We start from the raw sequence: 24,864 nt of genomic DNA, 5'->3' as shown, positions 1-24,864 counted from the left end.
TAGAAATAATGATTCGGGTTGACCTGAGTACCGTGCTCTCACACGGAAGTAGTTTGCGATATTATAGTTGCTGAGCAAAGAAAGGACATCTCTGTCGCAGGTTTTAGATTCTATTTGGTGGCATTCTTACTTGGTGGGTGATACAGTGGTTAACTACAAACATATTATGAGTGTTTGGTTTGGTTTGTTTGTGTTATAGTCACAGGAATGGGTTAGACATAGGGATGGGACTCAACTCAGGGATGGGTTAGAGATAAAGATGGGATTCAGCTCTGGTCTACAACATCCTAACTCCCCCAAAAAATCCAGACATTTGGCTTTGTAGAATCCTTAACACAGGAGCAGCTGACTTCTCTTCTCACTCTCCTCGCCCCCCCCCAAGCTCCTTTGATGCTCACTGCACATCTTTACATCCTGAGTCCGCATGCCGCTGCAATGTCTGTTCAGTACCAACATATGCACAGAGGTTCTGTGTCTCATCCTGTCGAAGCAGGCAAGAAAAGCAAGTGTAACCAAAAGTACCCCAATAGGAAAGGAGCCCTAAACAATCCTGTGTATTAGAACAGTACTCAGAAATTAAATTTAACTAGAGCACTTCTGTGTTCTCATCATGAATAGACAGAGTAACATATATGACTATATAAATATAAATATTTAAGCAAATATTTAAAAGTCTGTGGCACTACTGTATATTATTTATGAACACATTGCTACTTAACAGAAGTATGAGACATGGCATGAAATAGTATAATTCAGTTTGAAAATGATACTTCTAGAGGACAGAAATGGAGGTAGGCAGTAGGCTTGCAGTGGACATGGGACTTGTGGGTTTGTGTTTACTTAAGGGCATCTGGATGAACTATTTAGTCTTATTAGAAAGCTATAGAATCTTTTTATCCCCCTCTTATTTAAAAAATATTTAGTAGATTTAAAGCAGTCCTAACAGCACGGCTAATGACCTAAGGTACCTCACTAATGACTTTTATTTTGTAACACCTTCTGTTAATCTGTAAGCATAAACATGTCCTTACATTTCCAGAGGAGGCTGAAAACTAGGGGAGTTTTTAAGTTGCAACGATTCCCTTTACAGCTGAGTACTTGCAAGGTAATTTACAGATGACAGCATGATCTATAAATGTCAAGCGGGCATAATTATCACAGCATCTCCACTTGGAGAGACGAATCCTCAGCTTACGCCTGTTTCATTAAAAAGGCACACGGCCTTCTATGAAAGGATCGATTCCCGTTTCGGTGCAGGCAGGAGTGTTCATTGTGTGCTGTTGTTTATAGGGTGATTCCACCCACACAAAAGGTCAGCACAGATCTAGGGGTGGGGAGTGCGTGGATCATGTCGCATTGCCTTTTTTCTTGTGCAGATAGTGAACCCCAGTAGACCAGAGACTAACTGCACGCAGGCATCAGGGTACAGATATTTATGATGTTCCAATTACAAGGAATTTCACAGGTCAAACTACAATATGGGAATAGATATGGTGCCTTTAAATAATATTTAACAACAACAACAATAATAATAATAGTAATAATAATAATAATTTAACCTTGGGATACAATCTTGTAAAAGCTATATCTAAACCAGACCAATACGCATTCAAAGAGATATAATCCTTTTATTAAAATATAAATAAAGCAAGAGATTCGGGGTCTTTTACAAAATACTCAAGGCTTAATGCAACCCTGCATGTCCATGTTCCTTGGCTCAGTGAGGCCAGCTCGCCAGCAAGCTGCTGATTGCTACCTGTCTCCACTCCTCTGCACTGTGATTATAAGCATTCACCACCATCCCTGAATTCACATAATGGATAGAACTTGGGCCCTCATGCTTGTTCTACTAGGGTGTTACTGACTGAGCCACTTCCCGGGGCCCTGAACCTTTTCTTATAAAGGGAAAAGGAAAGCCATTTTCTAAAACCACAAATGACTTGAAAGAGTTGAATAGACTTCTGGATCTCTTTGCTTGGACTGTCAGGGAACATGCCGTGCATTTGGTTGATAAACAAAATCAATAGAAAATCTGGAACCTGGGCATCCAAACCACGGTGTGGGGGCAGGGTTTCTTTCTATTCTCCCTCTAGAACTTGGTCGTACACAGCCTTTGTCTCTCTCTTCCCAGCATGCTCTCTCTCTCTCTCTCTCTCTCTCTCTCTCTCTCTCTCTCTCTCCCTCCCTCCCTCCCCCCACCTCTCTCTTGACATATGCTGCCCTCTTTATCTTCTAAATGTTCTAATGTCAAGTTCTAAATTTCTAAATTTTCTAAATGTAGTTTAAACAATGACACGTGGGATACAACCTTCATCTGATATCACCTAAGAATGTGACATTAACCCTCGGTGGCTTAACAAAGCATATGGATGTGGAAAAATATCACTACAAACTGCCCACTGGTATAAGAAACCGCAAGAATGATTTCTTCTGCACACTGCTTCCTCTAAGTGCTAGACGCCCTATTTACATATCGTTCCAAGTTACAAACCTCACACATTATGCCTGTGGATGGAGGATCACTCTGTGCAGCCAGTATTCTGACAGACTATGTGGTCTTAACTTTGGGATCTACTATTCAAACACTGACATATGTACATTTCTAAGAATACTATCCTTTTCCTCCCGAAATTTTGGGTACTTTCAACCTGAATTAGGGTGAGGGCTGATAACAAGGAGTTGAGAAAGACAAAGGGACGGGAGCTAATATGTGCAATACCATCTGTCTGAGAATGATTTTCTTCCACTCAGAATTGTTTCATCTCGATTAAATTAATGTTCTGTAGCCCGTAACACGAAATGTTTTCCGACATACTTTTAGGAAAAGATTTATTGTATTTCAAATAACTTGTCCATGTGGAATGTAGGCATGTAAGTGCAGTTGTCTAGTGTGGCCAGAAGAGGGCACCATATCTCCTGGAGCTGGAGTTGCACAGACAGTTATGAGGTGTCTGACACAGGTGCTGGGAACTGAGCTCACATTCAGGCTCTTAGAGGGACTGCTGAGACATGGCTTGCCTCTCGGGTCCACTTTTGAAGAACCCCCCTACATCCTGTCTCCCCAGTTTCCTACTTGCAATTTAATATGTCAGCAAAACAAAGTGAGTTTTCACCTTTGCCCAGTGCTGTTTCTAAACTTTAGCAACAAGGCTTGAGGGATTAGAGAAAAATTGATTTATAGCACTTACCAATTTCTATAGTATAAATACTCCCATTGTGGTCATTGTCTAAGTTATTGACACAAAGGCAAGTGGTTTGAAATTTAGCACTTGGGTCCAACTTACCACAGGTTCACATCCCAACAGGATACTGGTATCTCAAGGTTTCAGGTGGACAATTCTCCTGGATGAAACAGTTTTATCCTAAATCTGAAGAGCTCCTATCTGCCTTTTGAAATCTCAGCACTGACAGCCTTCTCACCCTCTCTCTTGCACTCCTCAGAAGTGTAATTGTCATGGTGTTGACTCCATCATCGTGTGTGTCTGCTCTAATGTGTCTGCTTTCCAGTCAGACTCTTGAACTATTTGATTCTTCTCAAACTTCACATGTGAAAATATTGATGCTAAGAGCTGAATAGTATGCAGAAGCATAATCAATACCCCATTTAAAGAAGTCTGTCGACAGTTCTAAGAATAGAGATCTTAGCCTAAAGCCTCTGATTGCCTTCATTTGACAGTGAAAAAATTACATAGGTTCTGTGAGTCTAAGTCCTTCTCTCTGCAAAGCGGGTATAATAAAATGTAACTCAAACCATTGCTGTAAGAGGGCACAGCCCAGGCCAAGTAAGTGAGTGTTAATAGTTTACATCATGAAGCGGACACGATGAGCAAGGGAAGAGTGTATCTTCTGTAGACATCTCTCTAGGGTGAGGCAGTTTTGTTGCTACCTGTGAAACAGTAAGCATTATTAGTATTTTTCTTTGAGATGAGGCCTTACCTAGAACTCCTAATCTCAAAACATCCTCCTGCCTCAAACTCCTGAATAGATGGGGCCATAGGTATGTTACACTGTTTGCCATAAGTTTATGTTCTAAATATTTAACATATATCATGGTTCTATCATGGTATCTGTATCTTTCAAACAGTCCCATTAAAATGTCAAATTAGGGCAAGTGAGATGTCTCGGGATGTTAAAACACTGCTGTCAATCCCGACCCACAGGACTAGGAGGAGGGACCCAATTCCACAAAACTGTCCTCTTACCTCTACATGTATGCCTTAGTACATACAGACACACAGACACAGACACAGACACAGACACACACACACACACACATACACACACACACACACCATACACACACAGACAGATACACAGAGAGACAGACACACAGACACACACACACACCACACAGAAAGACACACAGACACACACACAGACAGACACACCAGACACACACACAGAGACAGGCACACACACAGATATATAGGCACACACATACATACAGACACACACACACAGACAGACACACAGACACACACACACCACACACAGACAGACACACAGACAGACAGACACACAGACACACACACCACACACACAGACAGACACACAGACAGACACACAGACAGACAGACACACAGACACACACACCACACACAGAGACAGACACACAGACAGACAGACACACAGACAGACAGACACACAAACACACACCACACAGAAAGACATACAAACACACACACAGACAGACACACCAGACACACACACAGAGACAGGTACACACACAGATATATAGGCACACACATACATACAGACACACACACACACAGACAGACACACACACAGACAGACACACACAGACACACACACAGACACACACACAGACACACCACACACACACACAGACACACCACACACACACAGACATACAGACATACACACACACAGAGAAAGAGAGAGAGAGAGAGAGAGAGAGAGAATCAAACTTTTAATTTTTTATAGTAAGAATCTTACAATGCTGCTTGCATCTATTTAATCTACATTTCAATTTTCTTTTCTGCTCCCATCCTTCCAGCCTTTGTATGCGAGATTCCTTCCCACCTACTGTCCAGCCTTGTGTGATGCCAAAGGACTGTGAAACTTCTGAATGGTCTCCGTGGAGCCCCTGCTCCAAGACCTGCCGTTCTGGGACTCTATCACCCGGAGTGAGGAGCCGGAGCCGGAACGTGAAGCGTATTGCAGTTGGAGGTGGCCAGGAATGCCCAGAACTTCTTGAGAAAGAGACCTGCATTGCTGAAGGGGAATTTCTGCAGCCATGTCCCAGGTATTTCACTCTTGAACATTTTAATAGCTAATTTTAATTTGATACCAAGTCTTTCTCAGTATAGATCTCCTTTACTTAGTGATGCAGTGCAGTGGCTTAAGAGCAGGGACATCACCATTCAAGTTCCGTTCCCACAGCACTGATGCTACAAAATTCCTAAAAGTGCCTCAGTGTTTCTCATCCTCTGGTGCTTCACAGAGTAAATGATGAAAGCGATCGTTACATTTACCTGGTGTAAAAGACACTTGTAAATAGCTGTCCCTAGTCCAGAGTCCGTTATAGCATGCCCACTGTGCAAATGAGGCTGTCAGCAGAGATATTAAACAGTCTCCTGGTGCTGCATTGCTAATGAGTTGCAGCGACCAAGTTCAGATCCTCTTCTGCTCCTGTATCTTTGCCAGTCTGTGCCACAACTTCTTTTCCAGAGTCCCTGGGGAACCAGAAGATATTGGAAACTGGCTCACTGTCCATTATAAGCTGGATTCCAACATCTTTATATTCATTTGGGGGCTGGAGGAGGCTGTCTATATTGCATTTGGTAAAGGCTTCCAGGGTATTTCTTTCAGGCTGTGGGGTTGTTGTGAACTCCAAGCTCATAATGACAGAAATCCCTGAGGATGGTTGTCTACTGGGAAGTCTATTAGAGATAGAGAGATGTCCTGAACTCCCCATTAGACATATATCTATTTACAGGAGACATTTTCCAGAGTTTCTTGTAGCCTCGAAGACATAAGGATGAGATTCCTGTTCCCAGAAAAATATTAAGCAGGGAAAAAATGATCTCTTGTATTAATCTATCATTTTGTGTGACAAACCTAACTTATACTCTTGGTTTTCTGAGCCCAGATAGCTATAAAACCTGGAGGCGAGCATGGCATTCCCCTAGTGTTGGTCTTACACATAGTTGGGTGCTGTCTGAATCTTCCTTATTGTTAAATAAGGTGCATGCTGTAGAATTCAAAGATATATCTTTGTTATAAGATTTATAGCTTATTCATTAATTACTGTCTTGGTCAGTGTTGACTGAACACTCTCTGATGTTATCTATCTATCTATCTATCTATCTATCTATCTATCATCTATCTATCTATCTATCATCTATCATCTATCTATCTATCTATCTATCTATCTATCATCTATCTATCATCTATCTATCTATCATCTATCTATCATCTATCATCTATCATCTATCTATTTATCATCTATCTATCTATCATCTATCTATCTATCTATCTATCTATCTACCTATCTATCTATCATTAATTTTGCTAGGACTCCTGGATTGTTTAAAAATTTTATTGTTTTTTAAAAGTTCTATGTAGATGTGTGCCTGTCTCCGAATTCATGCACTTTACTATCATTACCCATGGGAGCCAGAGAGGGCACTGAATCCTCCGGAGCTATTATATAAGTTCTTGGAACTGGACTCAGGTCCTCTGCTGGGACAATACACTCTTAAGCACTGAGACATCTCGGCGGCTCCAGACTGCTAGCTCCAGATTCTTATTACCCCTCACTTCAGTAGCACAGTAAGGTGCAGCTCATGGTCTTTTAGATATTAACCCCACAGAATCCACTGCATGTTGTCCATTTTACAGTCACCTTTTATAGCCCTGTTTTAGAGGGAAAGATTGGCTTGCAGATATAACTAGGATCTCTTTCTATTTCAGGGCTGGATATACTTGTGATCAGGTTTTATGTTCATCATTTATTCGCTAAGGCATCTCAAAAAAGCTACATATCTTCTCTAGCACATGCCCCTTGATACTGGGATTGTTAATTGTATCATTTGCATTATAGGACTGAAACAGAGACTGAGTGTGAAAATCCCAGGCCCAGTGCTTAGGACATAAAGATAGTAGAGAAGGGAAGCCATTGTCTTGCTCTTTTTAGGTATGATTTTATTCCTTTTGTAAAGAGAATCCTCTCTTTCCTTATGCAACATATCAGTCATATGATGAACGAAATTATTTCTTCTGTGTATTTTGGAAATCTTCTCTCATGGATGTCTAAGTCAGATTTTGTAATTGTGCACAGGTAGGAATAGAATCTTGAGTTATTATCAATTATTATACTATTCTGGTCCAGTAATATAGCAAAGGCGTAACTGATACAAATGTGAAGGCTTCATAGAAGAGGAGGGTTTCTCATCCATTGAGACTTTCTGAGAATGACAGGGGTCACTCACTGTTACCAAGTTAGGATATGTATACCAGGACACACTTAACTTTATGTCAATCTTTACCAACAAACTAGGTTGGGACTGAGATAACTATGTACCCAAAGTTAGTGCCCTTAGGGATCTTCATTCAGTTGATATTTAATGTCTGGAAATACAGACTTGCAGGTTAGTCTGCTAACCAGCTGGCCCCCTAGTTCTTCTGTTTCAACACTGGCCTGAGTTTGGCATTTATTTAAAAATAACAACAATAACAACAAAATCTTTTCAAATGATGAATCTGCTGGGAATGAGCTTCTTGGAGGAATTACTTAAGTACCAACCAGCGTTGCCTGCCGAGAGCGATGTGTTAACTAATGTTTCTCCTTGGTTATGGGCAGGAAAACAAATGCACAACAACAGAGAAATCAGCATCAACCACTCTTCCTGTTTATCTGGGTTCTGGGCTGTGGCTTCTACCACAGGAAAGATACAGCACACAGCACAAAGGCTGTGCATCTCCCTTTGTTTCTCCTTTGACATTGGTGATTAAAATTCATTGTGAGCAATGAAAATGAAAACAAAAATCTATTAAGGGAACACAAATGCCCCTATCTTCGTCCCAGAATTCATGAGTGTCCACATACATCAAACAATTTAATTCACTCCGTTTTTTCCATAGCAGAAAAATACATGGTTCTGTGCATCGTCACATTGTTTTTGATTAAACTCCCACATTGTAATTTGGCTTTGCCTTTCCTTTGTCTTTTCTGTAGAAAACATGTTCGATCATTAAATAAATAAACAGAATTCTGATTCTGTGTCAGGCCCAGGGTTAAATGTAGGGAGACTTCATAGAACACAACAGATACGTGCCTCTACCCTTATGGACACAGACTTCTGTTACATGAAAAACCAAACAAATAAAACTATATAAAATTTATTTCTGGTATATAATTTGTTGAAAAATATAATACTGATACTATGTAAAGAGAGAAACTTCTGGAATGCTATGATGTGCTTGGTCAGCACCGCTTACAGAATTAGTGTTAATAGAGAAATTTAATTTAAACAAGGTCTATTTGGGTTGGGTATATTATTTAAAGAAAGTGAATAATTAACCAGTTTTGGAAAATAGGGGATAGATTCTCCAAGGAAAGCAGGTGATGGGGAAGAGATTTAGTCGCTGCAAACACCTATTTTTCCCTGTGTAGTGTTGAGGATGCCTCAGCAGCCGGACTCCACTGACTCACCACAGCTATGACCAGTATGTGTCAGTGCTTAGAGCATCAGTGTGCGGAAAAAGGCCTACCCAAAGGAGCCAGTTTAAAGGTGCTGCTGAGAATGGAACATGTTGGAAGTTGTGTAACTTAATTTAAGACGAGATAAGAACTAGTCCTCTGTGCTTATAAGGGCACACTTTAGAACTAAGGGTTAGTGCTGTTCACACTTGTCTCATCTCAGGGGTGTGCTGCTGACACAGACTCAAGGACAGCCCAACCAGCACCCTTCTCCAGCCTCACACAGTCTGTAAGCAGGTGTGTACTCTTCTCTTCTCCCCAGCTCCACGATAACATTAAACATACTAACCGAGGGTGAAAATTGTGGGAAGGGGATGAATCTCCTTTTCACCTATGACCTTGACTTCTATGAGATTCTTCTCTACCGTTGTGAATCACTTTCTGTCCTCAGACACTAAAGATATGCAATGCATAAAAATGCCTGGGGACTTTTTTTTCCCTGAGTTGCAGTGAACGTCCAAATTATTAGATCCACATGTCAATATTTTCAAACACTGTACAAGACAAGGCAACCTTGTGTACTGAGAAGTCCTAGTAAAACCAAGGACAGGGGGCTGCCGTGCCTCAAGCTCCTCATGGCAAAGAATTAGGACAGATTGACGTTGGGAAGTAGCTGCGAAGGGAACCTCATTCTAGTGAAAGGACTTGGAATGATCACAGGAGGATGTTGAGAAAGAGTCACTTGCAATACATCTTTGTTAGGAATGACACCCCCGCCAGCAACTTCTATCACCCATGGGTGGGAGACAAGTTTTCATATGAAAATGGCTGTTCCTTCTCTTACATAATCATTTAAAGTTGGCGACTGAATAGCAGGCAGCTCTGTGACATGGTGACAGTGACAAATGCTGAGGAAATCTCTTAGAAAGTTTCAAGGCAGAAGCTGCATGGCTAATGGTGCCACTTAGACCATGCAACATTACCACGGAAAAATTGCAATTTATTAAACATAGTTTCAATACCTTGACCCGGCACAGAATAGATAGCTTCTGTAAAACTACCCTTCCCTCTTCATTGCTGGTATGTGTGAATTTATCCTTATTATGAGTAGGTTAGAAAGCATTGGCAAAAAGTCTGTCTGTGCAAACTCAGGCTGAGAGGCATTTCCAGGCTGCCACATTCCCTCTTGATTTGCTCATTACATGGCTCCAGAGATCACCTCAGATATCCCCAACATCTCATTGAAGCTCAATTTTAGACTTTCTAGGTAAAAATTCTTTCTTTCCTCGAGTAAACTCTGGAGATTAGAATTTTGGGGATGACTATTGGAGCCTGCCAGAAATGTTAGGAAAAGTATGGATGAAAACCCAGCCTGACTGTTTGTTTCTTTGCCCTATGGCAAAACAAGGAAGTACTTTTGGGGCTATTTCTCTTCAAAATCTGCTTCAGTCTCTCACAAGGTTAATCGGATAGGAGGAAACAGGAAACATTGATTTGTTCATCCAGTGGATCTTGAAAAACATATTCTTCTAAACAGAATAGTACGAACACATTGTCTGTGAGCGCTTAGCAATGGTGTTTTCTCATGTGAACCCACACATTGGTAGGGTTTGCCTGCCTGCCTGCCTCCCTCCTTCCCTTTCTCCTTCCCTCCTTTCCGTCCTTCTCTTCCCTTATTTCCTTTCTTCTTTCCTTCCAAGAGTGCAGAGAAGAGTGTTTGAATCATACTCAATACTCACTAAACACTGCGTGAATGAACATCTGCTCAAATGCCAGAGGATCCTGAACAATATTTTACATTCATACAGTATTGCATGCATGCAGTTATCATATAATGTGTGTGAGGCAAAGGAAGGTATTTTTGTAAAAAGAATCTGAAGTTAGTTCAATGAAGATGATCAGGTAGAAACTACCCCAGACAGCGATGACTGTAGACAGCTTGCTTGCGCGGTCTCAGATGGTCTCCGCTGATATCACCTCTGATTTTTCCGGATTAAAAAGCTTCCGTTTTCATTGGCTGTAACCATTACCTCAGATAGGTTTAGGAGTGAGATCACAGTCTGGATTTGTTCACAACCTGGCTTCTAACACACATCGCCAATCGCACCTTTTAAATCTTCTCCCATTGATTTCTCTCAGTGCACCCAACACCCCGCACATAATACAAGCTCGATAAAGAGTTGTCAGCTAGATTAATGGATCCTTTCAGAAGGCATTGTTTCAGTTGCTTAAATTAAACAAATTTCTGCAGCAATTGAAAAGTAAAGGAGCCAAACCCTGGCACCCTGGAACACCATGGAGACTTGGTTTCAGAAACAAAAGAATTTTTCTAAGAATTTGAAATTATTTCCTCGGGACATTGGCACCTTTTTATTGGATCTATCTATTACTGGCGAATGTGGTTTCATGAGTCCTCCTGGACAGAAGATCTGTTCCCCAGTTAGTGTAAGGAAGTTAACGTACTGTTAAGTGCTGTGCATAACGATAGAAGTCTATTAATAATACATATGTGGAGTTTGGCTAGGAAAGCCATCTGCTGCAGAGCAGAGAGCCTTGCAATTTGGAGTAGCTTTCCATAATCAATAGTCCACTCTATCCAATAAAAAATTACTAGAGCATAAAATGTATAAAGGCTTGACCAGTTCTCTTATGTTGATGGTCTGTTCAGGAAAAAAAAAAAAAGACAAGTTAATTCTTTTCCAAGTGCATTTATAACTTTCAAAGGACAACAGACATTACCATAAATTAGTCACGCTGCAGAGCACTGATTTTTAATATACGTCCACATTTAATTTGAATACCTTTCGCTGAAGTTTCAATTCCAGGAGTGTTTGCAAATCTATATGTGCTCAATCAAAACATGATCGCTAACTAATGCAATTATTCTCTCAATCTGTCATCATTAAATCACTTAAGATTCTCTCTCATGTTCTGGGCTTCACATCTCAGCCATTTGAAGAGGGAGGGAGGAAGCCCATGCCTTAAGCAGCCTGAACCCTTATGAAAATGTCAAAGCTTAGAATTGAAAGGCCAGAGGCTGCAACAGAGTTTGTGTCTTGTGGTTCTTCTGATCACTTTATGACCTATTGATAAAATGGAAATCTTTGAAGAACCAGTGCTAAGCACATCTTCTTCTTTAATGTTGGCTTTGTTTCTTTAGGAGAACCAGAGAAATGGGAATTTTAAACTTCCCCTGTCTTTGTCTCTCAATGGAGGCGATAGGTTAAGTTACGGAGTTCCTTGAGCTGGACACCACTCAGAAAATCATGCTGCCTGGGTTGTTTAATTCTTGGACCTCAAGTTGCCCTGTCCTAGCCTAGACATTTTTGTCACTTGCATTTTGTATGAGAAATATATTTCTACACTTGGTAAGATTGGTCTTTGAGTTAACATTAATATCTTTTACAATAGTTAATATTTTTATTCTTTGGAATTTACACAATGCATATTGACCCTAGGATCTATCCTGCCTCTCTTCAAGCCCTCACTCCAGTATCCTCACCCCCCTTCTCAGCCCCATACTCATTATGATTGTTTTAGGATATAGTTTTTACTTTTAATTAAGTGTTTGCATTGTACATGGATGTGCATGTATCCTGAGTGCAGGTGCTTCTGGAGGCCAGAAGAGGGTGCTGGGTCGCTAGGAACTGTAGTTACAGGGAGCTGTGATCTGCGTGACTTGGGTCTTAGAAATTGAACATAGTTCTTCTGCAAAAGCAGCAAATACTCTTAACACTGAACTGGCTCTCCAGCCCCATAGTGCTGTCGATCTTATTTCTGTTATTGCTGTTGTTGCTGATTTGATTACACTGTTATTTAAGCTGCGTGTAGCATCTGAGTATGATAGAATCGCACGTCTAAGTATTTGAATCTAATGCAGATTTAAGATTGACCACCGGTGGGCAATAGGCTTTAGGCACGAGTTCATGGGTTCAGAAACTAGATTCTAGGATGCAAACAGAAAGGAAAGGGCTGAGTTGATCAGTTATATATGCCTATTCATGTCTATCTCCCTGGTATCTGGAATTTTAACATCTTTCTTTAACTCTATCCTCTGAGTCTTCAATGCCAAGGAGTTTAACTCTTTATGTGTGGGCAAGGAAGAACACAACAATCATTTGTCCCTCTTTCTTTTCTCCTCCATCCTGTGTTTCATCTATTAGACCGTTGTTTCCACCTTCAAAGGCCATCTAGGATACAACTGCTTTGCTCCATGCTCAGCACTATTGCTGCTGTCTGGCTACCCTAGGCTTACTCTTATCATTTCTTTCACACTTACTTGCATTCTTCATTGCCCTCCTGGGTGATGTTTTTAATACCTACATTACTTCATCTTGTTAACCACCACCCCAAATTTTCCTAATTTGTTATTGCCTTTGGGAAACCATCACCTTTATACTATCCTTCAGGATAGTTCTCTATGCAGTTTGGTTTTCTGTCTCTGCCTTTAGAGCACTGGCCTCTATGTAATTTTTTTTGGGGGGGGCAAGCATTTTCCCAGCTTGATTTTTGAACATGCTTGCTGACCTGCTAGAACCACAATGTCTCTCTGGTCCTCTACTCTCTGCCTTTTTCACTCTGGACTCAGATCTTCTTTGATGAGGGTCTCTGTGTCCATCTCTCTTTTCTGCTGGTATGATACCATGTTAGATTCTGAGAACCAATGGAAGGCAGACATCTTCCCTGGGTTTTGGAAACTGCCCCCATCCCTGTTGTATGAAATCAATTATAGTAGACATGGAGATAGAATGTCGTTGGTAAGGAAAGGGAGGGTAGACACACCATTCTTGATGGAGACTGATTGTCAGGGACATTTTGGCATCAGTCTCTGGTGCATGACCTTAGTACCTTTACCCAGCTATGCTTTATGAGTTGTAATCCTGGATATAACCCATATGTCTGCCCTAATATTCCCCTCCTCAGGAGTGTGTGAGCCTTTTAGGGTGATTGGAAGCATGCTCATTCACTAACAGCAGGGACCTGAGAGTTGTTTCCCCGTGAGAGGATGGATAATTTACACATAAAGAACTGAAAAGGGAGCAATGTGAGGAAGTGGATTTCAAGGATTTCTTGAAAAAGTTACTCACCTTATAGAAAATTGTCTTTGGCAAATTTTAGTGATGATTTGAATTTTCATAGTTAAAATAAGTGGTGCTTGTCTAACTGGCAGTTTATAGATAGAAGAGTGAAAATAGATCCCTGTTTATCATCTTGAGTAAAGCTATAGTACAAGTGGATCAAGGACCTCAACATAAAACCAGATACAGTGAATCTAATGGAAGAGAATGTAGGAAAGAGCATCAGACTCATTGGCACAGGGGTAAATTTCCTGAATAGAACACCAATGGCTCAGCCTCTAAGATTAACAATTGCTAAATGGGAACTCACGTAACTGAAAGGCTTCTGTAAGGCAAAAGACATCATCAATGGGGCAAATTGGCAACATACAGATTGGGAAAAACTTCACTAACCCTACATCCACAGATAGCTAATATCCAAAATATATAAAGGACTCAAGATGTTAGACTCCAAGAACAAAACAACCCAATTTAAAAATGGGGTGCAGAGCTAAACAAAGAACTCACAACAGGAAAAGCCTGAATGGCTAAGAAGTATTTAAAGAAATGTTCAAAGTCCTTAGTCACCAGGGAAATGCAAATCAAAATGACACTAATCATTTTGCACCAATCAGAATGGCTAAGTTCAAATTCTCAAGGACATCACATGCTGGGGAGGCTGTAGAGAAAGAGGAACACTCCTCAACTACTGGTGGGATTGCAAACTGGTACTACCACTGTGGGAATCAATCTTGCAGTTCCTCAGAAAATTGGAAATAGTTCTACTTGAATACCCAGTTATATAACTCTTCGGCATATACCCAGAAGATGCTCCACCATACCACAAGGACACATGATCCACTGTGTTCATAGCAGTCTTACTTATGATAGCCAGAAGCTGGAAACAATTCAGGTGTCCCTCAACCAAAGAATGGATACAGAAAATGTGTTTCATTTATACAGTGGAATACTGTTTATCTATTAAAAATGAGGAAATTATGAATTTTTCAGGAAATGGATGGAACTAGAAATCTTTTGCTTGGTTTATAGTACCTTCTCCTTGTAACTACCTTTTCTCTATATAAAGTGCTAAAATTTAACCCTGTGAAAGTGTAATTATAAAACAACTCATTGACAGGGATTTTAAAGCCATGTTTCTGTATGACTAGAAGGATTATCTTGATAGTGAGAAATGCTATTGGATAGCTATAACTGATGGGATCACAAGGACCAATGGAGGACATATTTATTTTTATTTTATTTTATTTTTATTGTATATTTTATTTATTTACATTTCAAATGTTATCCCCTTTCCTGGTTTCTCCTACAGAAATCCCCTATCCTATCCCCATCTCCTTGCTTCTGTGAGGGTGCTCCCACACCCATCCACCTATTGCCGCTTCCCCACCCTGATATTCCCCTGCATTGGTGCAGCGAGCCTTCATAGGACCAAGGGCCTCTCCTCCCAATGATGTCCAACAAGGCCATCCTCTGTTACCAATGTGGCTGGCACCATGGGTCACTCCATGTGTACCCTTTGATTGGTGTGTTTTTGTCCCTGGGATCTCTGGGGATAAAGGGGTTTAGTTGGTTGATATCAGTTTCTTCAATCCTTTTTCTAACTACTCCATTGGGGACTCTGTGCTCAGTCCAATTGTTGGCTGCAAGCATCCCTATCTATATTGGTTAGGCTCTGGAAGAGCCTCTCAAGCGACAGTTATATCAGGCTCCTGTCTGCAAGCACTTCTTGGTATCCACAATAGTATCTGGGTTTGGTGTCTGTATATGGGATGGATCCTGAGGTAGGGCAGTCTCAGGATGGCCTTTCCTTCAGTCTCTGACCCACACTTTGTCTCTGTATTTCCTCCTGTGAACATTTTGTTCCTTCTTCTAAGAAGAACTGAAGCATCCACACTTTGGTCTTTCTTCCTCATGAGCTTCATGTGGTCTGTGAATTATGTCTTGGGTATTCTGAGCTTTTGGTCTAATATCAACTTTTCAGTGAGTGCATATCATGTGTGTTCTTTTGTGACTGGGTTACCTCACTCAGGATGATATTTTCTAGTTTCATCCATTTGCCTAAGAATTTCATGAAATCATTGTTTTAGTAGCTGAGTAGTAATCCATTATGTAAATGTACCACATTTTCTGTATCCATTCCTCTGTTGAAGGACATCTGGGTACTTTCCAACTTCTGATTATTATAAATAAGGCTACTACAAACATAGTGGAGCATGTGTCCTTGTTATATGTTACAGCAACTTTTGGATATATGCTCAGGAGTGGTATAGCTGGGTCCTCAGGTAGTACTATGTCCAATTTTCCGAGGTACTGCCAGACTGATTTCCAGAGTAGTTGTACCAGCTTGCAATCCCACCAACAATGGGGGTGGGGTGTCCCTCTTTCTTGGCATCCTCACCAGCATCTGCTGTCACCCGAGGTTTTGACCTTAACCATTTTGAATATTTCTTTAGATTCTCTTCAGCCATTCATTATTCCTCAGATGAGAATTTTTTGTTTAGCTCTGTATCCCATCTTTTAATAGGATTATTTGATCCTCTAGAGTCTAACTTCTTGAGTTTTTTGTATATACTGGATATTACCCCTCTATTGGGTGTAGGAGTGATAAAGATCTTTTCCCAATCTATGGAATGTCATTTTGTCCTAATGATAGTGTTCTTTGCCTTACAGAAGCTTTGAAATTTTCTAAAGTCCCGTTTGTCCATTGTTGACCTTAGAACATAAGGCCCTGGTGTTCTGTTCAGGAAATTTTCTCCTGTAACCATGTGTTTGAAGCTATTCCCTACTTTCTCTTCTATTAGGTTCAGCGTATCTGGTTTTATGTGGAGGTCCTTGATCCACTTGGACTTGAGCTTTGTACAAGGAGACAAGAATGGATTGATTTGCATTCTTCTACATGCTGAACTCTAGTTGAACCAGCATTATTTGTTAAATGCTATCTTTTTTCCACTGGATGGTTTTAGCTCCTTTGTCAAAGATCAAGTGACCACAGGTGTGTGCGTCCATTTCTGGGTCTTCAATTCCATTCCATTGAGCTACCTGCCTGTATTTGTACTAATACCATACTTTTTTTTTCATCACTATTGCTCTGTAATATTGCTTGAGGTCAGGAATTGTGATTTCCCCCAGAGATTCTTTTATTGTTGAGGATAGTTTTCGCTATCCTGGTTTTTTTTTTCTTTTTTGTTATTCACAATAAATTTGCAAATTGCTCTTCCTGACTCTTTGAAAAATTTAGTTGGGATTTTGATGAAGATTGTATTGAATCTGTAGATTGCTTTCACCATGATGGCCATTCTTGCTATATTAATCCAGACAATCCATGAGCATGGGATATCTTTCTATCTTTTGAAATCCCCTTTCATTTCTTTCTTCAGAAACTTGAAGCTCTTGTCATACAGATCTTTCACTTGCTTTGTTAGAGTTACACCAAGGTATTTTATATTACTTGTGAGTATTGTGAAGGATGTCATTTCCCTAGTTTCTTTTTCAGCCTTTTTATCCTTTGAGTATAGCAAGGCTACTGATTTATTTGAGTTAAATTTACATCCAGCCACTTGGCTGAAGTTTCTATCAGCTGGAGGAGTTCTCTGGTAGAATTTTTGTGGTCACTTAAGTACATTATCTTATCATCTGCCAATAGTCATATTTTGACTTCTTCCTTTCCAATTTATATCCTTTTGCTCTCCTTTTGCTTGTTTAATTGTTCTGGTAGGATTTTGCATAGTATATTGAATCTGTAGGGACAGAGTAGGCAGCTTTGCTTAGTCCCTGATTTTAATGGGATTGCTTCACATTGCTCTCCATTTAGTTTGATGTTGACTTTTGGTTTGCTGTACATTGCTTTTACTGTGTTTAGGTATGGGCCTTGGAATCCTAATCTTTCCAAGACTTTTATCATGAGTGGGTGTTGAGGCACCAGATACAATTCCTCTAACCAGCACCAGTACTTGCTGTTTCTTGGAATAGCCAGCCAAGACAAGCACCTACTCTGTACTGACCTTCCATTCAGTTTTACCAGACGGAAGCTTTTTAGCTGTCCCATTCACTACCATAAGAGAGTCAAGTGCACTTGACTCTGACTTCTACCCTACCACTTACTATGTTCCATTAGAGACATTAGTTTCATGCCCACTCTCTCATACGTAAGAGTAAATAATGTTTTCTTATAGGATGATTGAGAATATAAGTTGAAACACAATGCCTTCACTCACTAAGGCAAAGCCTGCTATAGAATAGGTGGCAGGAACTGTTGGATGCCATTGTTCACTAATTAAATGATGTATTCTGATACCCTGACAGTAATGCCATGACAGGCAGACAGTCAAGAAAAAGCAAATTAATCCCATATGTATGTCAGTGTAGGGGGCATGGAAATTCACTCACTTCTTTTCTTTGGCTTTTATCTCCTCCACTGGAAGCATTTTCACAGCTTTCAGTGGGTTGCTTCCCTGGAATACATAGGACACGGGTTTCTAAGACTCCATCTTCCTCTCCTGAGCAGGAGGGCAAAATGAAGATGTCGAAAGTCCATGGAGTTGTAAACAGGGATTTGCAAAGAAGCCTGGTCTTTGACACAGACTCAGTCATTAAAGAGAATGTCACAGGCTGGAGAGCCAGCCTTTGCCAAGACCCGTTGCCACAAGCACTTCTGAGAAAGCAAGTATATCGTTTAGCCGAGCGTACTCCTTTGATTTCTTATTCTGTCAGATCCTAGAGACACACTCTCTCAGGTTGCTGAAGTTCAGGGCGCTGTGTTTTCATGGCTGCCGGGTGATTTGTGACTAAACATCACTGAGGCTTTTGGAAAACAGGAAGTGAAAGAGATGAGCGAAGTGTGAAATGACCCACATTTAAACCGGAGCACAAGCTCTTTACTGCGATGCTTTTTTTCTTTGCCTCTCGCTGCACTGATATTTTCTCAGGACGGAAAACAATTGTGGTTGTGATAAAGGCCCCATTTTTCTTTAGAGTTTTTTTTGTCACTTGCTAGGGAATGAAAGTTGGGCCATCCTAGTTAATGAACTACCAACAAAGATTTTGTCTTTTTACGTACACTCCTCGGTCATTAAACTTCCCTGTTTTCATTGTCCTTCATAATGACTTCTAAAATCTATCCATCACTAATGATGACAGGGTTGTGAAAATTAATTGGAAAAGCAGTTTGTACAAGATAACCCCTTCCCAGTTTCACTTGCAATACTAATGAACATTTTCCCATGTTCCTCTTGACACCTTCTTTGCTGTAATGGGAATGTGGCATTAAAAAATATCTAATCTAGAAAATATCATCCTGAGTGAGGTAACCCAATCACAGAAAAACACACATGGTTACACTCGTTCATAAGTGGATATTAGCCCAAATGCTCGAATTACCCAAGATGCACAGAGCACATGAAACTCAAGACAGATGACCAAAATGTGGATGCTTCACTCCTTCTTTAAAAGGGAAACAAGAATACCCTTAGCAGGGGATAGGGAGGCAAAGTTTAGAACAGAGGCTGAAGGAACGGCCATTCAGAGCCTGCCCCACATGTGGCCCATACATATACAGCCACCAAACTAGATAAGATGGATGAAGCAAAGAAGTGCAGGCAGACAGGAACCAGATATAGATCTCTCCTGAGAGACACAGCAGAATACAGCAAATACATAGGCGAATGCCAGCAGCAAACCACTGAACTGAGAATGGGACCCCCATTGAAGGAATCAGAGAAAGGACTGAAAGAGCTGAAGGGGCTTGAGACCCCATATGAACAACAATGCCAACCAACCAGAGCTTCCAGGGACTAAGCCACTACCCAAAGACTACACATGGACTGACCCTGGGCTCCAACTGCATAGGTAGCAATGAATAGCCTAGTAAGAGCACCAGTGGAAGGGGAAGCCCTTGGTCCTGCCAAGGCTGGACCCCCAATGAATGGGATTGATGGGGGGGAGGCTGGTAGTGGGGGTAGGATTGGGAGGGGAACACCCATTTAGAAGGAGAAGGGGAAGGGCTAGGGGGATGTTGGCCTGGAAACCAGGAAAGGGAATAACATTTGAAATGTAAATAAGAAATACCCAACTTAGTAAAGATGGAAAATAAATAAATAAAATTAAAAAGATATCTAATCTAGAACATAATAATTTTTAAAGGATTTAAAATTTTTTCTTCTATAATTTTAAATATGTGGACAATGAATCCGGACCATATCCACTTCACATATCCCTTCCAACACATTTGAGGCTTTCCCAATGCAGCTCCCTCACCACTCCACGTTCTGTCTTTCATTTTCTTAAATAAAACTCATTGAAGCCTAAACCATGCTGTCTGTGTGCCCATGAATGTGTCACCAGCCACTTGCCAATAACACACTACAGTGACCACAGGCCTGGTAAAAGGTAACACCCCCTTTCTCGGTAGCCATCTACTACTGATGACGCCTCAGCCTGGAGGGAAGCACAGCAAGTGAGCCACGTCCTGATCTATGGAGGAATTTTAACTATGTGTGCAGCAGCCATGTCTAAGGAAAGCATTCCTCCCCACACTCTGGCTCTAGCGTTCTTTCTTCCCCATAATCCTGAATTTTAGGGTTAAAATTTAGGGTTAAAGTAGTTGATGTAGACATCCCATTTGTGGCTGAACACCCAGTCTCTTCTTATTCTGACTACTTTGAATTGTCTCTGCATTAGCCACAGTCTATCTTAAAATAAGCTTCTCTCATCGACAGCACAGCTCTATGGGTGTAAACACAAACATTTCTATGTAGTTTGACAGCATGAACATTTAATAAAACAACAGTAGGTTAGCCCTAGGGCTCATGAACTCCTGAGCCAGGGGTTAATGACCATATTTATAGTGCCAGGTGTGAATTCTTTCCTGGGTTGTACACTTCAAATCAGAGTGTTTGGCTACCCTCACAACAACCATGCCACTATTCACCCAGAGGGAAAATCTTATCTGTCAGCACAATGTTGGAGCATACAGGGCATACCACACACACACACACACACACACACACGCGCACACACACACACACACACACACACACACACACACACACACACACACACACACAAAGTAGAGATGAAGTACAGAAAAGCATATAAAGAATATTAACTTTTATTATATGCCAAGTTCAGTGTTTGGTGTGATTATCTACATTTTATAAGTGGGGTAATAGAGATCAAGCTTATCAAGTTGAAGGACTAATGGGTAACAAGGCTCCCATTTTGATCAGGGTGATGGGATTCCTAAATAGGTGTATACTAAACCTCTTGTTTGCCTGTCATACTAGTTGCAAGTCAGCTGCCGTAGCTAGCCCCCTTATAGACAGAGAGACTTCTTTAGGAGAGTCAAGGAAGAAGAGGGCCTGAAGAAGTGTTGATTAACCATCCAGTCCTATAGTCAGTCACCAACCTCACTGCCCTTTTCCATAGAACTGAGTGACCTGCGTCCCATAGTTCAGAGCCAAGTCCTTTACTTATGCACTCAGACAGAACAGGGTAAGAAATTGGGAAATGGTTACTTTATAGCTATTCCTTCGGAGGGGTTCTGCCTCATGATTTGGGGAGACCTGGCTTCCTCTCAATATTTCTGTTGTCCATAAATTAAAAGAATCTTGTTTGTGTTCACCTACAAGGAAGATGATTTGATCTTAAGACCCCAAAGTCCTTCTTTGTCACAAATCCCTTACCCTAGTGTGTGTACAGTACAGATGTTTATATATGGTATCTTGTATAGTATCTATTTGTACATGTAAATTTGTGTGTATGTGAGTGTGTGTGTGTGTGTGTGTGTGTGTGTGTGTGTGCACAGGTGGTGGCCAGAGATTGACAGCAGGTATTTTCCTTAATTCATCTTCACCTGATTTTCAAGACAAGATCCTTCCCTAATTCTGAAACTCACTTATCCATCTAGACTAACTGGCCAAAAAGTTTCAAATCCTCATTTCTCCAACCCCACCTGAGTTTCTCACATGAGAGCTGGCCATCTGAATTCAGGTCTTCACATTTGCACAGCTGAACCTTCTCCCCAGAAGTCCCTTGTCCACACATCTTTAAGTCTGGGGAAATCAAGTTGAACCAAGGTAATAAAGATAAGGGAGAAAAAGGAAGTTTCAACATTCCTGCATGAAGTGTCTTCACATCTGAATTTTCATCTCCACACTGAGCTCCTTAAAGACTAATGCTTCTAGGAGTTCAAGCTTTTTAGAATGATGGCATTCACTGCGAGGGATTTGTTCATTATCAAGATTCTTAGATATTTTCATATTTGCTGCTTGATTTTCATCTTCACTCTCACTTCTGAAAAAAACATGGTCTTACTGACATGTGATAATTATTACATTTTACTTTATTATGAGCAATCACATAGCTGAGAAATCTTTCCTCACATCTGAGAATGTTCTCAGGGATTCTTTATTATTTTAGAAGGTGATGGGTCTGTGGGAATATATGAGGATGTGGTGGATTATATTAATGATTTGGGCTTGAGGAACTCTGTAATAACCCACAGAAGGAAAGTATGTCTGAAGATGTTAATCCAGATGTGAATTTTGACAATATTCTTTTCTATAAATTGTGCATAAACTCTGTTGTATTTTTTTAGACGTTCAGTTTTTGAATTTTTAATTATAACCATTTAATTTATCATTTTTTCCATCTTTATTAAATTGGGTATTTCTCAATTACATTTCAAATGTTATTCCCTTTCCCGGTATCCATGCCAACATGCCCCTAACCCCTAGCCCTCACCTTCTACATGGGTGTTCCTCTCCCAATCCTCCCCCCATTACCGCCCTCCCCCCAAGAATCCCATTCACTGGAGGCAGGACCAAGGTCTCCCCCTTCCACTGGTGCTCTTACTAGGATATTCATTGCTACCTATGCAGTTGGAGTCCAGGGTCAGTCCATGTATAGTCTTTGGGTAGTGGCTTAGTCCCTGGAAGCTCTGGTTGCTTGGCATTGTTGTTCATATGAGGTCTCAAGCCCCTTCAGCTCTTTCAGTCCTTTCTCTGATTCCTTCAACAGGCATCCCGTTCTCAGTTCAGTGGTTTGCTGTTGGCATTCGCCTATGTGTTTGCCATATTCTGGCTGTGGCTCTCAGGAGAGATCTACATCCAGTTTCTGTCAGCCTGCACTTCTTTGCTTCATCCATCTTACCTAGTTTGGTGGTTGTATATGTATGGGCCACATGTGGGGCAGACTCTGAATGGTCGTTCCTTCAGCCTCTGTTCTAAACTTTGCCTCCCTATCCCCTGCTAAGGGTATTCTTGTTTCCCTTTTAAAGAAGGAGTGAAGCATCCGCATTTTGGTCATCCTTCTTGAGTTTCATGTATTATTTACTACTTTAGTTTTGTCTTCTTTAAAACGTTTCTTAAACAATTAATTATAAGCTGGGGAGAACCATCACTAAGTCAGTTTAAATAACTTTATGCCACTTGTGTTGAAAAATATTTGTTGACTGAACGTAGTGACATATAGAGTGTTAACACATTTTAATAAACATGTAACACACATTTTAATGAATTCATCTTAATTGCTTTATCCCAGTGTCAAGGTGTTAAATGGGAGGAAAATGATTTCTACACTGTGATTGAGATGTTAGAGTCCATTTGAAAAGAGAATATCTGCAAGAGGATACATTACTCTCCTAATTGAAAAAGAAAGCTAGCTAGCATGTAGTTATCTGGAAGTCTGTCTAATAGCTCTCAGTGACAATTTCCACTGTCATTTATGAGCCTCATGTGTTTCCAGGTTCTTCCTCCAATTCTTCTCTCTCTTCCACTTTATTCTGAGATATATCCATTGCTTGCCTTACTTTCCTTCCTTTGGTCTGGTCACCGAGTGCTGTCTGTTGCCACAGTGTACAGCGTATAGCTATGCAGTTCTATAGGAAATAATAGGGATTTAGTAATGCAAAGTCAGGATGCTTATTTCTCCAGCATGAAAAAGATTTTCCTACACATTTGATGTCATTGCCTGCTTTCTTTGGAACTGTATAGTTTCCTCATGGCCTCTTCTTGTTTTAAACAAATCAAACTGAACAGGTATTCCTGGAGAACCTCCGAATGGAAGGAATGTCAAGTCTCTCTTCTTCTGGAGCAACAGGACCCACTTTGGCATAAGACAGGACCAATCTGCGGTGGTGGGATCCAGACCCGGGAGGTGTACTGTGCCCAGAGCTTCCCAGCAACCATCACATCAAGAACCAAGGAAGGTAGGCAGCCAGCTCCTGGCAGAGGGTACTGCTGGATGAAAGGAGAACCCACCCTTGTACCACTCCTAGAATTTTTATTACCTTGGAAAGAACTATTACTTTACTCTTTGAAATTTTATACATTTTATTTCTGTCATATCCATTCACTAAGACCTTCCTTCAACTTCAACCCTAGTGCCTCTGCTCCACCATTCTCCCAACTTGATGTCCTGTTTTTTGGATAATAATGCCAAAAGTTCAACTTGTGCTTCCCACATGAACATAAGTGTGGAACCAACCCATGGAGTATGGGAAACCTACCAGTGGCCAAAAGAGAGTGACTTTTTTCTTTTGTTCACTCAGCAAACATCAACTATTGATAGCTCCTGGATAAGGGTGGATTCTTGGGGCCCCCTTCCCTATCTGTGTTGGAACTTTTACTACATTGATCCTGTGCAGGTCCTATGTGGGTAACCATAAGTGCTATTCGTGTGTCTAAAAGTCCCGATGTTCTGAGAAGCATACATACATTTTACTGCTCTTCTCCTCGTCTTTCAGCTCTGACATTCTTTCTGTCCACTCTTCTGCTATATTCTCTGGAGACTTGGACGGGCGAAGGTTAATATAGATGACTCATCCACAATTAAGCATATAGTTACTTATACTTGGTACTTTGACTAGCTATAAGTCTCTGCATTAATTCCTACCAGTTACACACCAAACTTCTATGACCAAGGTTTTATAAGGTAGTTTGCAAACGTGACCTTTTAGCAAAACAACAACGTTTCCTCCTAGGGCCTGTAATCTCTCCACTCGTGAGCTTTTGACCAGATTTACAGTGCCAGGTATAAAATACCTCCTGTGGAACAGTCATTCAAAAAGTGGTTGGTTATTATCAATATGGTAACCATCACGCCATTACTGCACCTCTTGCTAGG

At 40.8% G+C, this 24,864-nt stretch overlaps 1 protein-coding gene across 1 annotated transcript in view; it reads left to right on the top strand.

The window, feature by feature from the left end:
* Positions 1-24,864, top strand: part of LOC116911550 (thrombospondin type-1 domain-containing protein 7B) — an 852,321-nt gene that overhangs the window by 318,245 nt on the left and 509,212 nt on the right. Inside the window, exons 4-5 of the mRNA XM_032915540.1 lie at positions 5,018-5,266; positions 23,778-23,947. Of these exons, the coding sequence (XP_032771431.1) occupies positions 5,018-5,266; positions 23,778-23,947 (419 nt within the window). The remainder of the gene's footprint in view (positions 1-5,017; positions 5,267-23,777; positions 23,948-24,864) is intronic.

Source organism: Rattus rattus, chromosome 10 (genome assembly GCF_011064425.1).
Source record: "Rattus rattus isolate New Zealand chromosome 10, Rrattus_CSIRO_v1, whole genome shotgun sequence".
Taxonomy (NCBI): Eukaryota; Metazoa; Chordata; class Mammalia; order Rodentia; family Muridae; genus Rattus; species Rattus rattus.
This window is presented reverse-complemented; position numbering and strand designations above follow the sequence as displayed.